This window comes from Amblyomma mixtum, chromosome 2 (genome assembly GCF_055824585.1).
Source record: "Amblyomma mixtum isolate Tamu chromosome 2, ASM5582458v1, whole genome shotgun sequence".
NCBI classification, from domain to species: Eukaryota; Metazoa; Arthropoda; class Arachnida; order Ixodida; family Ixodidae; genus Amblyomma; species Amblyomma mixtum.
The window spans coordinates 117,057,281-117,073,665 of record NC_143013.1 but is presented as its reverse complement, the minus strand read 5'-3'; the positions used below and the strand labels follow the sequence as shown (position 1 = coordinate 117,073,665).

General features: G+C 49.2%; 1 protein-coding gene across 1 annotated transcript in view; it reads left to right on the top strand.

Annotated features, from left to right (window-relative positions):
- Window positions 1–16,385, top strand: part of LOC149360689 (endothelin-converting enzyme 1-like) — a 51,489-nt gene that overhangs the window by 22,598 nt on the left and 12,506 nt on the right. The window contains exons 4-5 of the mRNA XM_089567895.1: window positions 13,210–13,287; window positions 13,986–14,054. Of these exons, the coding sequence (XP_089424021.1) occupies window positions 13,210–13,287; window positions 13,986–14,054 (147 nt within the window). The remainder of the gene's footprint in view (window positions 1–13,209; window positions 13,288–13,985; window positions 14,055–16,385) is intronic.

Sequence of the window (16,385 nt, the reverse complement as noted above, 5' to 3'; positions counted from 1 at the left end):
TACACAACGGCTCTAGTCTTGAGAGCCACTCGGGAGGCTCCGCAGCTGCTTTTTGGATGTCCATGCTTTCCCGAAAATAAATTGGAACGTTGTAGCAGAACGAACCTGTTCCGGCGGGTAAAAGACGGGGGGCTAGGGCTAGGGCACCTCTTTTTAAGGCAGCTGGTGAACCGTTTTTTGTTTTTTCGCGACGTCACAAATCGCCATGCCAGCACGATGGTTTGGAATGAACAAAGGCGCGTCTAGTGAATACGGTGTATTCGCTCACTCTCATTCTTCTCCCTTCCCTTCCGTCCCTTCCAGCGAGGCTTAGGTGTCCACCGAGATATGAGAGACAGATACATTTCCCTTCCTCAAAAACCAATTTACCGACGACCGAGCCGCAGAACCGAATGGGCGATGGCGTTCTGTGGTCTCCCTGGCAGCGTTGCAAGACGCTGTCGCGTTCAACTCTTAGAGGCGAAGCTTAACATCTTAACCACACATCAGTGACCACACTTTAGGTCAAAAAAGCGCCCTCCTGAATTTTGACGGGTGTCCACCGAGATATGTGAGACAGTTACTGCGCGATTTCCTTTCCACAAATACAATTTTCATTTTCTTCATTACTGGCCCTCTTTGTCTTCTTTCACTCCCAATTCCTCCCTTCCTCTACGGTGCGGTTAAGGTGTCCACCGAGATGACAGAATTACTGCACCATTTCCTTTCCTCAAAAAGCGGCGCGTTCAAAGGTCAAGGCATCGCGCCGAACGGGTGGCGTTCCGTGGACTCCCTGGCAGCGCTACATCATGCTGTCGCGTTCCCCCTCCTAAAGGCGAAGCTTAAGCGTCATTAATTAGCAGTTAATTAGCATTCAGTCATTAATCAGTAATTATTCGTTAATTAGTGATTTGTCATCACTTAGTAATTAGTACTCAATTATATGTGACGCCACCAGTGCCACAGAAGCAGCGAAAGTGGTGCGGAAAACGCTTCCGCCTCTACGCACTTTAGGCAGTCAAAGTGCCCCTGAATTTTTTATGCGAAGCATACTAAAATAGCCCAACCCAGCTCCTCGAGCGCGGCGGTGTCGTTATCATTGACCTTTCGTGACCTCCATGTCATACCACGTGATGCGTGACGTCACAGCAGATGAAAAACGGGGGCCCAACTCGCGCCGTCGCGCGAGGCGTCGTGACCAAGGATGACCACGTGGTGCGTGACGTCACAGCAGATGAGAAACGGGGGCCCAGCTCGCCCCGTCGCGCGAGGCGTCGCGACCAAGGAGGACCACGTGATGCGTGACGTAACGACATAGGAGAAACGGGGCCCCAGCTCGCGCCGTCGCGCGACCGTGTCGCGACCAATGTGTTTCCTGCTTCTGCCGCTAGGTGCGTTGTAGTGAACACGTGATGCTGGAGCGGCGGTATACAAGGGGGTGCGCCTGCCTCTGCTAGGCGTACACGGGATAGAGATGCCTCCTGGAGACAGGGCTGCTCGTTGGAATGAGAAGCAAAAGTTGCGGCGTGCTAGAGACTGATGAAGAGCGTGAAGAACGTCTAGCCAAGCGGCGTGCTCGATATGCAACTCGGCGACAATATGCTTCGCATCTGATCTGACTAGGCTTAACCTAAGCTAAGCCTCAGCCATTTTTTTTTGAAGTCAGGCCGGCGCAAACAGATCAGTTTCGCCGGCCACATCATTAGAGCGCTGCGACATCACCGTAGCACAACCCCGCTGCAGTGCCAGTCTCTCGTGCTTGTAGATTATGTAGGATTAAGTTGAATTAGGGTGGATTGTGCTGGGTTAAGAGCGGATAGCATCGGATTAAGTCGCAGCAGGGTAGATTTGGGTGAATTACGTTGGATTGCAGTGGATTGTAGTGGAAGATTAAGGGTGGGTTCTGGTGGATTAAGAGTATGCTTACGTTGATGTAAATTGGATTAGGATAGATAGCGGTGGATTAAGAGTGGATTACGTTGGATTAATATCGTTTAGGTGATTAGGCTGGTTACAGTGGATTCGCATTGATTTCGCCTTCACAGCACCTAAGTAGTCTTAAGTGCACTCATTAATATTTTTCAGTGCGCTTGTACCTGCGTTGTTTAAGGCACTAGAGCCACACAAAAAACGCTAGCGTCGTTCACGATTGTAACAAGCACTATAGGGGTTTTTTTCTTACCACACATGCACAGGCGCGCTGAAAAGTAATGCGAATGTTCATATTTCTCTTTATCGCCATAGTGCATGTCTCGATTTGAACCCATCTGTCCGCGAAACAATTATACAGAGAACAGTTCCATATAAGCAGGTCCCTTCACACACACACTGTATACGGCAAGATGAATAGGCAGTTTTAGAGTAACACATTACAAAGTGTGTTTCGTAGTGCGCATTCGTGAAACGTTATTGCAAATCGAGCCTTACCGTACATTTGCCTTAGTTACGCTATTTTCCGATCGTGCTTGACTAATGCATTCGCTAAAACAGCGTTTCTAACCGATGCGCTTCAATGCAGGACCCCTCGCTTTGGAGTGAATTCGTTATTCTTATTGCGCTTTCAGTACATTCACTGATCATATATTGGGCACCGGCCTTTCGTTTCGTCTCATCGCGCCTATAACAAAACGTATGAGCGATAAACTTTTTTTTATTTCGGGTGACGATTACGCCTGTCCTAGTCCTAAAAAAGTGCGTCGATTTTTTGGCAAAAAAAAAAAGGTTTCTGTTCTAAATACCAGAGGGTGGAAGTAGGCTGAAGTTATTGCTGCGTCGGTTTGCATACGCTGAACTAAACGGGATTTGCCAAGTAGCATAACGTCTCTCAAAATGTGTCATCTAGCCTTCGTAGGCGTGCATACGCTATTCTAAAACTCTGTTATTTCGTAAATTGGCATTCCTAACTATAGTAACGGCAAATATTATTTCGATGGGTGTCTATTACCGAGGGTGCAGTGAAATGGAACTTTGAAGATGAGCAAATTGAGAAATGTTCCCTTTAGTTCTCTCAGCTGAAAAGAGCACTGTTCAGCCCAGTTGGCTGAGCCTATGTTAATATCGAGGAATGAAATAGTTCCAGAAACAATTTCTTGCAGAATACTGGGAACTTCAGGCAATCATTCTGTGCTTAGCAGCTTCAATCAAATGCAGTAATTTTCTTCAAACATTTTTACATTCAATATTGCGAGGCACTCTCAAATCATGAACGACAACTTAAGAATATCCCTCAAGAGGAAAGTATATAGTATAACTGTATTTTACTGGTACACACCTATGGGGCGGAAACGTGGATGCTAACAAAGAGGGCTCAATTTAAATTGAGGACAACGCAGCGAGCTATGGAAAGGAAAATCATGGGTGTAACGTTAAGGGCCAGAAAGAAGGCAGAGTGGGTGAGAGAACAAACGCGAGTTAATGATATCCTAGTCGAAATCAAGAAGAAAAAACGGGCTTGGGCAATGCAATGCGTAGGCAAGATAATCGATGGCCGTTAAGGGTAACGGAGTGGATTCCAAGAGAAGGAAAGCGTAGCAGAGGGCGGCACAAAGTTAGGTGGGCAGATGAGATAAAGGAGTTTGCAGGGACAATGTGGTCACAGCTGGCACTGGACAGGGTTAATTGGAGAGACGTGGTATAAGTCTGTTTCCTGTAGTGAGCGTAGTCAGGTATGATGATGATATTTGACTTGTGGTAGACTACGGAAGTTTGTCGTCGCTAGTATGCCCATTTTCTGGCACAATTACCGTATTTAGTCGCATATAGGTCGACCACGAATACAGGTCGACCCCTATACATTGGGCTCACCGAGAAATAATAAAAAATCATTCGAATACAAGTCGACCCATATCTTTTGAAAAACAAGCACATACGACGTAGGAAAAGCGCACACTTCATCTGACTTTAAACTCTGAAAAGCGAGCAAATATACAGAAACCTAGGCATGCGGAGAAAGAACCTGAGGTGCAATCAACAGAACCGTTCAAGATAAGAAGTCTTATTTTTGAAAGGGTTCACACATGTATCGCTGACGCAACTTCTTCCTCCTTTTCTTATGTGGTACTCATCCAAAACCTCCCGTGCTTTATTACCACCGCTCCTGCCCAGAACGCCAAAATAAACTGTTTCCTATGCTGTCTAGCACGATAAGACCCCATAAATGAGCGAAAGAGCAATGCGGAACACACAGGAATTCATTGTGTGCACCCGCATGATGACGAAGACCTGAGTCACGAATATAGGTCGAGGTTCTTATGGGAAAAATTTCTAAAAAAAAAAAAGGTCGACCTATATGCGAGTATATACGGTATGCCCGTTCCGTGACAGAGGGTTTCACTTTCTCGCTCATCATTGCCTTCTGTGCTGAATTTTTCTCATCGCTTTCTTTTAAAAGAGACCCTCTCTTCCTTGTGCAGTCCTGGGAGTCTTGCATACATATCAATGTAAAGTCCTATCGTGCACGTTTTTCGAAAGGAACAGTTAAACCCATGTTGTTATCCGCAGCATCCACTGTGGCTTTGGTGAACTCAGGGCTAAGACACACATTCGTAATTGCTTTTGCCGAAGTTTCGTGGTAAAAGATTGCTGTACCTGTGCAAAAATTACCCACCTCTCCATCAAGCACTAATTCAGCTTTCCAAGATGTTCGCTTTATTGACAGTTAAGATGTGTTGAAATTCGTTCAACTCGAACTGATTTGCACCATATACTAGGACAATGGCCTCCCGTTAGGCCATTCTGCAAAAGCATGTCTATCTGAAAACCTCGTTCAAGCAAAGTTTGCGCATATGGTGTTTCACTGTAGAACTCTTCACCAAAACTTAGTACAGTGCTGCACTGAAGGCGGCGTGTGCTTATAAGGCATTTTGAGGAAATCCGAGCCCGAACACCTCAGTCTTAATTTCGCCGCCAAATAATAATAAAGAGTTATAAAGAGCCAATCTCGCACGCAGTTTCATCTAATGGAGAAAGCAGTTCGACAGCTGCACGCCCCTCGCAATGATTTCTTTCCAACTTGTTATATATATTCAAGCCCACTTCTTCCTAGAGATATGGTGACGGGATAAACTTGCCAATGATTTAGCTGTGCAGCTTTCTGAGAATTTAATCGCCTCGCGTCTGGATAAGAAGAGGCTTAAACGTATGCCTTTTTTTTTGTGCTTGTATGTGTTGCTTCACGTGATGCATTGTGGTGTCTTTAGTGGGAGTGCTAGTTTTCTGTTTTGTTTTTGAAACTGACAAAAACGTAGCAATTTAGAGTGCACAGTGCTATAACCTGACTAAATAAAGAAATTTCCTGCCATTCTGGAGTATCGAAAATTGAGAGAGACATTTCGAAACAATTATCGATGGCTGCCTTAACGAAACACCTAAACAACCGGACTTCAACGATGTTTTTCCATGGTGTTTTCCAGGGAACTCCGAAATCCGTCCACATAGATAACGCTCGGGAACCATCACCCAGCCATTCTCGGAACAAGACTAGGCGGCAGGTGAGCAACTCTGTCAGAGATGCCTGGTACAGCCAGCTGTGAACGGTCTGATAGATGCGGAGAAATTCCAGAGGTATCTCATCATTACGAGCGATCAATCGCTGTTTCCTTGAGTTTTTTGGAGGGAGCTCCAAAGATAACGTGATGAGAGTTCTGCTGTTTTTGCGTAATATAACAACAGGCACGTATTGCAAGGAATCCTCGATTGGAGGCACATTCTTTTCCATGAGTTATCGCATCGCTGCCATGTAGTGAAAAGTGTTGGAACTGCTTATCTATCAGCTATGTGTTCTGCTTATGCTACAGCGTATAATTTCCGAAACCCCTATAGAACAATTACTAAGAGGTTCGAATCTGCGTCCAAAGGATTGAATTTTCTAACTGCTCATCGAATACTTTGCTTTATATGAAGCTCCAGTTGGTTCTGCGTTCCACCCTAGCGAAGGAGTCACAAAAAGAGCTGTCCTGGGCATAGCCACACAGAGTCGTATTCCTCAACCCGATGATGGCTGCATGGTATGATGTCCACTACTCGGACTACTTGTAAGATCTCTGCATTTTATGGTGACTACTACTACAGCGTGCCTTCCTTGATGCTTAGCGTGGCTCGCACGCTCAGTCACGACTTCACTTACTTCCTTTGTTTTCAATCTCTTTGCAACGGTAAACATCAGCGCTGTCCTGCAGCGCACGTGACGGAAGCAATTCATTTAAGTAGCAACTGCGAAAGGAAGACCTGCGCAGAATCGAAGCTGCCATGGAGTAGCCAGGAAGGGGTGAATTCTCTTTGCTGTTAACTGCAAGAGGATTAAGAAAACCAGTGAAATTGACTAATGACGTGAAAAGAAGGCCCGGAAAACGACGGCAGGACTATCAACCGTGCATTATTGATGAAAATATTTCACCCGGCAAGGCTAATAGGGCACGCGATATGCAACCAGCATCAATGACTATGCATCCTATGACTATGAAGTATGCCTCGAGAAATTCACGCTGTTCTTAAATATCTACCAACGGGTCCAGATTTCGACTCCCCTACAGTCACAGATGCTGTGCCGCTATAGCTTTCTGTACACTACCAAGTAGTTATGCAAGGCCAGAGAATAAGGTTTCCAAACATCGTGAAGACTTGTTTTGGTTTTTGTGCGTTTTTGTCGAGTGAGGGTCTAACTCCTTGGTTGTAATCCGTGCCCGTGCACATTGAGCGCGATCAAGTGGTCGTTTAAACTGTCCAACCGTACGCTCGCAATTGAGCTGTATGTTGCCACTATGTTTCGTTCCCGGTGAATATTTTGGAACTCAAGGAGCGGCAATATATTTGCCAACGAAGCCAGGGTGTTTATTTCTCCAAACGACAATTGTGGAAACGAGCCTGCATCGTAGGGGCGGTTCGTTTGTTCGCGGGTCTCGTTTCAAGTGTGCAGATGTTTGTTCGAATCTGCCTCTTCTTTAAACATTTCGTTAATATTGTCACGTCGGTGTAAGACGCGCTAACGCTCAAGGCGGTTTAGAAGGCTCCCAAGAACGTCCGGTGCCGAGTCCGATGGTGGCGAACTTCGTCCTTTTCGCTTAATGTCCTCACGTCGTCGTCTTCAGTAGCGCTAGCGTCATTAGCCCCCCCGTTCGAAAAGCATCGTCCCGATGCTAAAGGAAACCAGCGTCAGAGGGAGTGTCACAGTGTCCTTGCGTGATACGGTTTCAGGCGAACGACGTGTACCACCTCGGGGCGCGCGTCGCGTCGTGAGCGTGGTGTTTGATCAGGAATGACTTCATAGTTGAGATCGCCGATGCGCCGCAGGACTTGGTAGGGGCCGAAGTAACGACGTAAGAGCTTGTCGCTGAGTCCGCGACGTCGGATTGGGGACCAAACCCAGACAAGGTCGCCTGAGAAATATTCGACCGCCCGTCTCCGCAGGTTGTACCGTCGGGCATCTTGGTCCTGCTGAGCGCGAATTCGCACCCGGGCTAGTTGACGGGCATCCTCGGCGCGCTGTAAAAAGTGGGCAACGTCGGCATTTGGGTGGTCGTCGACGTGGGGAAGCATAGCGTCGAGTGTTGTGGTCACCTGTCGTCCATAGACGAGACTGAACGGTGTCATGTTGGTTGTTTCCTGGACGGCGGTATTATAGGCGAACGTGACATAAGGCAGGACTTCATCCCACGTTTTGTGCTCCACGTCCACGTACATCGAAAGCATATCCGCGAGAGTCTTGTTCAGACGTTCGGTCAAGCCGTTCGTCTGGGGGTGGTATGAGGTCGACCTGCGGTGGCTCGTGTGGCTGAAAGCAAGGATATGCTGCATGAGCTCAGCAGTAAAGGCAGCCCCTCGGTCAGTAATGAGAACCCGGGGTGCGCCGTGGCGCAGGACGATCTGAAGCACAAAAAATTTGGCCACATCGATAGCGGTTCCACTCGAAAGAGCGGCTGTCTCCGCGTAACGCGTGAGATAGTCTGTGGCGACAATTATCCACCGCTTTCCGGAGTTTGATATGGGGAACGGGCCGAGCAAGTCCATCCCGATTTGTTGGAATGGTCGGGACGGCGGGTCAATGGGCTTGAGGAAGCCGGCGGGCTTGGCAGGAGGAACCTTGCGGCGCTGACAGTCACGGCAAGAGCGAACGTAATGCGTAACGTCATGTCCAAGGCGAGGCCAGTAGTATTTTTCGCGAATCTTGGCTTGCGTTCTAGTGACGCCAAGGTGGCCGGAAGCAGGTTCGTCGTGGCAGGCATTCAAAATTTCGACGCGTAGGTTCTCGGGCACGACGAGCAAGTACTCGCGACTGTTAGAAGAAAAGTTCTTTTTGTAGAGTACGCCGTCACGGAGGCAGAGGGAAGACAAAGCTCGCCGGAAGGCGGCAGGTACTCTGCCACTGGCACCTTCAAGATAATCAATGACGTCTCGAAGGTCCGGGTCGGCGCGTTGTTGGTCAGCAAAGTCGGTAGAGTTTAGGGCGGTCACAAAGGCGTCGTCGTCCGCAGCGTCGTCAGGAGCTGGTTGTGCAGGGGCACGGGAAAGGCAGTCGGCGTCCAAGTGTTTGTGGCCGGATTTGTAGGTTACAGAAATGTCGTATTCCTGCAGTCGGAGACTCCATCGTGCAAGGCGCCCTGAAGGATCCTTTATGTTGGCCAGCCAACAAAGTGCGTGATGGTCGGTCACTACTTTGAAAGGTCGACCGTAAAGGTATGGTCGAAACTTGGAAATTGCCCACACGATGGCGAGGCATTCTTTTTCGGTGGCAGAGTAGTTTGCCTCGGCCTTAGACAGTGCACGACTTGCGTAGGCAATTACACGATGTTGATTTTTCTGGACTTGAACTAGGACTGCACCCAAACCGACATTGCTGGCGTTGGTGTGTACCTCAGTGTCAGCATATTCTATTCATCAAAGTGCGCCAGAATGGGTGGTGACTGTAAGCGGCGTTGAAGCTCTAGGAACGCCTGTTGTTGCGGCGCTTCCCACTGGAATTGGACATCGGCCTTGGTCAGGTAAGTAAGGGGCGCAGCGATTTTAGAGAAGTTTTTCACAAAGCGGCGATAATACGCACATAGTCCAAGGAAACGCCGAACTTCTTTCTGATCGCGTGGCGGCGGGAAATTCGCGATGGCGACGGTTTTTTCAGGGTCCGGAAGGACCCCTTCTTGGTTCACGAGGTGACCCAAAAACTTCAACTCCTCGTAACCGAAGTGACACTTCTCGGCTTTTAGAGTGAGTCCAGAGGATTTTATGGCCTGCAGCACCGCCTCGAGGCGACGAAGGTGCTCGTCAAAAGTTGGGGGAATACGATCACATCGTCCAGGTATACGAGGCAAGTGTGCCATTTCAGTTCCACGAGTACTGTGTCCATAAGCCTCTGAAAGGTCGCTGGGGCGGAGCAAAGACCAAATGGCATGACCTGGAACTCGTACAACCCGTCTGGAGTGATGAATGCCGTCTTCTCGCGGTCCCTCTCGTCTACCTCTATTTGCCAGTACCCAGACTTCAAATCTATGGAGGAGAAATACTTGGCGTTGCATAAACGATCCAAAGCGTCGTCGATTCTGGGCAAAGGGTAAACGTCCTTTTTAGTAATGTTATTCAGTCGCCGGTAATCAACGCAGAACCGCAATGTTCCGTCCTTTTTCTTTACGAGCACGACAGGTGCGGCCCAGGGGCTCCGAGACGGTCGAATGACGTCGTTATCAAGCATTTCCTTTACTTGCGTGCTGATGGCGGCGCGTTCTCTAGAGGAAACACGGTAGGGTGACTGTCGCAGTGGTGGCGTCGTGTCGTCCGTAATAATCCGATGTGTAGCAAGGTGTGTCCTGCCGACTCGCGAAGACGACGCCAATGTGTGTCTGTAGCGATTGAGCAGGTCACGCAGCATGCCTTGTTGTTGTTGCGGCAATGTCTGATTAATGTCGTACTTGACGTCGACTATGTCCTCTGGATCCGGTTGTGAAACACGAGTCAGGCTTTGTGCGCACTTGGTATCAGTGACGGCATCTATGTAAGCGACAGTCGTCCCCTTGTTCAGGTGCTGGTGCTCATTGCTGAAATTAGTCAGGAGTACATCAACTTTGCCGTCTTCCAGAAACACGACCGCCCGAGGTACTGCAATACCGCGGTCGAGAAGCAAAAGTTGTTTACTCTCGACTATACCTTCAGTGTCTCGAATGGTATGCGAACCGACAGTCACCAGTATACTGGAGCGGGGAGGCACGGTCACTTGCTCGTCGAGAATATGGAGCGCCGACGGGAGGGCATCTGTGGTGTCAATGGCATTCTCTGTCGAAAACTGGACGGACTGGGACTGCAGGTCGATGATGGCTCCGTTGTCCGTTAGGAAGTCCATACCCAGGAGAACATCACGAGAGCAATCAGCGAGGACAACAAACCTTGCAGGGAACGTTTTCCCTTGCACCGTGACCCTAGCCGTGCACATTCCTATCGGCGTAATCAAATGTCCCCCAGCGGTACGTAACTGCGGGCCGTCCCAAGCTGTCATAACCTTTTTGAGCGCAGCGGCGAATTGTCTACTGAGCACAGAATAATCGGCACCAGTGTCAACTAAAGCAGTTACGGCTGTGCCGTCTACTGAAACGTCTAAATCGGCCGGTGGTGGCGTCTTGCGGTACTGTCGAGGAGTCCGATCGCGGCTTTGGTGCGTCGAAGGGATGCGGCGTCGAAGAGAAGCGTCGTTGTTACGAAGAAGTGCGGCGGGTTGTCGGCTTGTCTTAACATGCTGTCGTTCGTGGGTCGTCGAGGACGGTGTGTTGCACGGCATTGGCGATGTGTCTGGCGGCGTTGGAGGGTCTTGTTCTTGTCGTCGAGCAGCCGCACCTCCAGAGGCTGCCGCGTCTAGTTTCCCCTACGGGGACTTCTAGACTGGCCCTGGTCGCTGGGTCCCGGGGAACTGTAGCGGCGCGGAGATGGTGATCGCGAGATGCGACGCTGGCCGGAGTCCGCATGGGAGATGTAATCTGCGATCTCCCTTGGTCGCTCTCCAGGCAGCGGACGGGGAGCACCGAAGGGGTACTCTCGAAGACCCATCTCCTTATATGGACAGCGGCGCAAGATGTGCCCAGGTGCCCCGCAATGGTAGCACAACGGTCAATGGTCCGGGGTTCTCCAGACGTCAGTTCTGCGACGCCTAGGTCGCTGGACAATGTTCGACTGGGAAGGTGGAAGCTGAGGAGCGGCTGGCGTAGGTGCTTCATATCGTTGGGACGAGGCCGGAAGGAAACGGCTTGCGGCGGCAGCATAACTCAATGTTTGTGGCGGCGGTGGAGTGGCTGCCGGAAGCTGCGACGTACCTAATGCTTGTTCGACCTCCTCGCGAATGACATCTGTAAACGACGCAATCTGCGGCTGAGCAGGGGTTTGCTGCAAAGCCTTCGCCACCTCTTCCCTTACAATGGCTCGAATGACCTCACGCAGCGATTCTCCTGAGGTCATGGAGGTTCCCTCAGTACGGGTGCAGAGCATCGATACGTTAGTGCGCTCGTACTGTCGTGCCCGCATGTCGAGTGATTTCTCAATGGACATTGCTTCCTTGACGAATTCGTTTACTGTTGCGGGTGGACTACGAACCAGGCCTGCGAAAAGCTGCTCCTTTACACCCTTCATCAGCAATCGCACCTTCTTTTCCTCCGGCATGCTTGGGTCTGCGCGACGGAAGAGGCGTGTCATCTCTTCCACGTACACCATTACACTTTCGTTCGGAAGTTGGATGCGATTCTGCAGAAGAAGGTCGGCCTTCTCCTTGCGAAACGTACTGGTGAACGCCTGGAGAAATTCTGCTTTGAATGTCTCCCATGTTTGCAGGCAAGATTCATGGTTTACGTACCATGTCCTTGCAGAGTCTTCCAGAGCAAAATAGACATGGCGCATCTTTGAGTCCCCGTCCCAAGAATTGAATGTGGCCACCCGGTCGAACTGGTCGAGTCAGTCCTCGGCGTCCTCATGAGGTAGGCCGTGGAAACGCGGCGGATCCCGTTGGTGATGGAGAAGGACGGGCGCAGTTGATGTTGGAGGATTCATTGCAGCAGCGCCGGTACTCCTTGTTGACTTGTGGTCAGGGAGCAGCCCGAACTCGGGAGATAGGCCTTGTACTCGGCGGCTGCCCTGGTGAACGGGCGTGTCTACCGGGGGTGGTCGACCTCTGCTGGAATCGCGGCTTGATGGGGGCGTCCGGTACATGAAAGATGTACCCAGCAGCTCCACCAGATGTCACGTCGGTGTAAGACGCGCTAACGCTCAAGGCGGTTTAGAAGGCTCCCAAGAACGTCCGGTGCCGAGTCCGATGGTGGCGAACTTCGTCCTTTTCGCTTAATGTCCTCACGTCGTCGTCTTCAGTAGCGCTAGCGTCAATATTGCATTTTTGTTGAAATTTAGCGTGCAACTTTCTTCCGGTGAACATCGTTTGGCGGCAAAATATTGTCTGCGAAAGCTACCCCGCGCATATCATCGTGTCAGAATAAATTACGTCCGCCATGTATGTTTAGTTCAATGTTTATTGCTTTGAGAACTTTTGGGTCTGGAACAGTAGTACAAGCAGATCTTTTTGTTCTTGAAGCAGAACATACATTTTTTCGAATTTTACTCTATTTATTTAAAACATAAGCCATTACGTATTTAATTTGGCCCCATTTGCAGAAGTAAAACTTTCTCTTTCATCAATTATACATAGCGGTTTAAACCAAACGCCCGTATTGAGCCTTTTGTAATTTAAAATAATTATTAGTTAGCATTATTGTTACGCATAGGATTGTTTGTATACCGTTGTAGGCTCAAGGAAAAGGCAATAAATCAAGGTAGCCATTTTCCTCTTGACATGACAAAGACGACAATGCGCCTTTCAATGAAAAAAAAAAAACGACCAAATGAAATGAACTCTACTTCACGAGTGACACCTATTGTTTCCCGGGCCCAACAATTACATCCAATACTCTACATATACAGGAAGTCTACTATTTTGCTGCCACAGATTATAGCTGCAGAAGCGTAATTGAGATCTTGACTCTCAGACAAGGCCTACATCCGGCCTGTGCTGTTTTATGTACCCTTTTTAGCAATCTGCCGTGGTGGCAACGTGACGATTCGCCATGTTTTTGGAAAATGCGCTGCGCAGTCTTCGTGCGTTTATCAAAGAACGCTCATTAAGACAGCTTGCGATTGAAAGCAGAACTAGACTTTCCGAACGTAAGATGTATTGCAAAGCGAGACATTAATGTTGTTTTTCTCTATCGTTTTTTTATGCAGACAGTTTCTGACCTCCTGTGGCACTACATGCCACGCAGCTCGAGCGCAAGCTCCATTTCAAGGCTGCTGTTCCTCAGGGTAAGAACTGTGCTGACAGCGCTGACAGGTTTGAACGTTGGTCTTTAAACATCTAGTTCCTGTGGCTCAGTTATCCGCAACAGCGAAAATCTGCTTGAACAAGGTGCTGCTCGAGCACCCTTCATTTTTCTCTCGTCTTTGATCAATTGGTATGAGGCATATGAAAGTTGCCTGGCTTAATGTAACGCCCAGTTTCTGGTGAGCCTTTGTTCGTGTATACTTGGGTAACCACTTTGTCGTACGGCTGTTTAGCCAGCGATGTACGTTTAACTAGCTAGTTCCTATAGTTAGAATCGAGCAGAGCAAGTTCCTTGATGCTCGGTTGTACTCGCCAGCTTTTAACGCATACACTATTACGCTAGTAAGCACCAGGCTGCTGCTGCTGCAAGAAACACTCTTTTGGATTCACGTCACATCCCTCCGTTTCCTGCAAACAAAGCACTATCTACTGCCTTGCATAATGGAGTAGCAGTCAACCCCCCCCCCCCCCCCCCCCGCCTCGCCGCATGCACATGCTTGTCTTTTGTCTACTCCTCTACTACTTGCCCACAGTTTTTTGTTCTTTAAAAGGAAATAGTAATATGAGTAAGAGGCAGGGTGGTAAAGAAAGAAGGCGGTAAAATAAAATGATTTGCATGCTGTAATGTTCTACCAGTGAGCCACGTTGTTTTGATTTTTGCGGTGATCTTGTTGCCCAGAGAGGGACGGCAGACAACATCCCCCCGTCTTCGTCGCAAGGCAAGGACGACGGTCAGACTGCGAGTAAGGTGAGGGTGTACGCTATCCGGCCTCGACGCTCCAGGGTAGACCGAATCACTAGTAGTCGACGCGCAGCTAACATAGCGCATCTTTAACTGCACCACCTCAACTTCTTTTGAGAAAAAAATAGAGCCCTCAGTGAAAACGTACGTACAGCAGTGAATAAGTATTCGCACTTTCTGCCAGTAGCGCGCCAAAAGTGACAGACGGTCACGGGCCACGGGAGTCATGAGGAAACAAAATCTTTGGCTTGGCGTACGCAAGCTGAAAGTGAGATATGCGACATACGAGGTCTGTTAGAAAAGTATCCGACCTTTGGCCGAAGAAAAAAACTGGCATAGCTGGAGCCTTGGAAACCTAATCATCTTCAAAGTAGTCTCCATGGGACTCCCCACACTTCTCCCAGCGGTGCTGCCATTGTTGGAAGTATTCCGAAAAGGCCCCTTTCGGAATTCAGTTTAGCTCAGCTGTCGCGGCAGCCATAATGTCATCTCTTGTCTGAAATCGCGCTCCTTTCAATGGCTTCTTGATTTTGGGAAACAGCCAGAAGTCTCAGGGGGCCATATCAGGAGAGTAAGGAGTCTGTTGAACTACAGGACTGGTTTTTCGCCAAAAAAGTCAGAATCAAGTGCGAGGAATGTGCAGGAGCATTCTCGTGATGGATGCGCCAGTTTCCTGTTGACCTCAACTCCGGTCTCTTGTGCCGCACAGCATCACGTAGGCGACGGAGGACATCCCTATAGTACTCCTTGGCCGTTGTTTGACTCTGTGGGGTGCGTAGTTGTGGTGTGCCACACAGAGGGAGTCAGAAAAAGCAGACAGCATCACTTTGACATTGCTGCGCACTGCACGGGCCTTCTTTACCTTGGTGACGTGGAATGCTTCCACTGTGACGACTGGGATTAGGTTGCCGGGTCGTATCCGTGCACCCAAGACTCGTCACCAGTGATTATGGTGTTGATAAAGTCGGGGTCACTGTTTGTGGAGTTCAGCATGTCCTGTGAGACTTCAACTCGAAGCTGCTTTTGCTCCACCGTGAGCAGCTTCGGCACGAATTTTGCCGCAACTATTTCCATGGCCAAATCTTCGGTGATAATGGAATGTGCAGAAAAATTGGTGATGTTCACCTCTTCCGCAATTTTTCGGATAGTAACACGACGGCCCCACAGCACCACAGAATTCATTTCGGCAATGACTTTGTCATTTCGGCATGTTGATGGGCGATCGGAGCGTTGCTCACTCTCCACCGGTGTGCGGCCGTCTTTAAACCAATTGTACCACTGCTGAATATGTGTGCTGCTCATACCATCGTCATCGAAAGCCATCTGAATATTCAGAATGATTTCCACTTGGCAGTCGCCCAGTTTCTGGCAAAATTTGATGCAGTAGCGCTGCTCCTGTCGCTCCGCCATTTTCCTTTCAATAAAAAACCGACGAGAGCACTGCGCACTGCCTCACTCAAACGCTGTGTGCCAGCGACCGACGCTATCGGCAGGCGGGAAAAAATTCGTGCAGGCGCAGGAAAGGCCAAGGTCAATTGATGCAAGCGCGCTTTTTTCATACACATCAGGTGTTCGCAAAAAAAAAAATAAAGTCGGATACTTTTCTAACAGACCTCGTATGCGCCTAAGTTGCCTCCCACTAATCGGAGACGGCGCATGTTGACTGCTGGCTCTGGTCCTGCACGAACTGAGCTCGCTGCAGCCTCCCGTGATGTACAAATATTGATCCGCAAGTGTAGACCGTGCGCTGTGGTTAACTGTCGGCTCCTAAAGCTGCACTGGGGTATCCGTTGTCCCACACGCGCAGTAAGAAGTGGATGATTTGATTGCTGTCAGATCCCGAATTCGTTAATTCGGGTTTTGAATATTCGGCTCGAAATTCTAGAGTTGTCTCCTCAGTCCAGTTTTGGAGGTCAAAAAGGGGATATGCATTGCTTCGCAGCTTCAGCAGTTTTTTTGTTGTAGCTTCGTGCCCTGTTTTTGCGCGAAGGATCACTGAATTAACTGTATTGGAGTGGGATGTTCCTGTCGGATGTCGTTTAGACGAGTGGTACGAGCGCCTGCGAAGCGAGATACATCGCAGCACGCACGCACTCACAGCGTCCCAGTCCACCCGTTTGTGTCACTTGAACCGGTAAAGCGTCACAAAACATAGATGATCTCATTCGCTTCACCAGCATGACCACCGGCTCATTAAAATCACTATAGTGGAAACCTGGGAGGAATGCCGATAGGTGCTAGCGATAAGTGAATCAGTCATGTTATAGAGGACATTGCTTGCTGCGTTGGAACTCGCAGCACCATGGAAGCCTGAATTTTTAAAAATATTTCGGATGG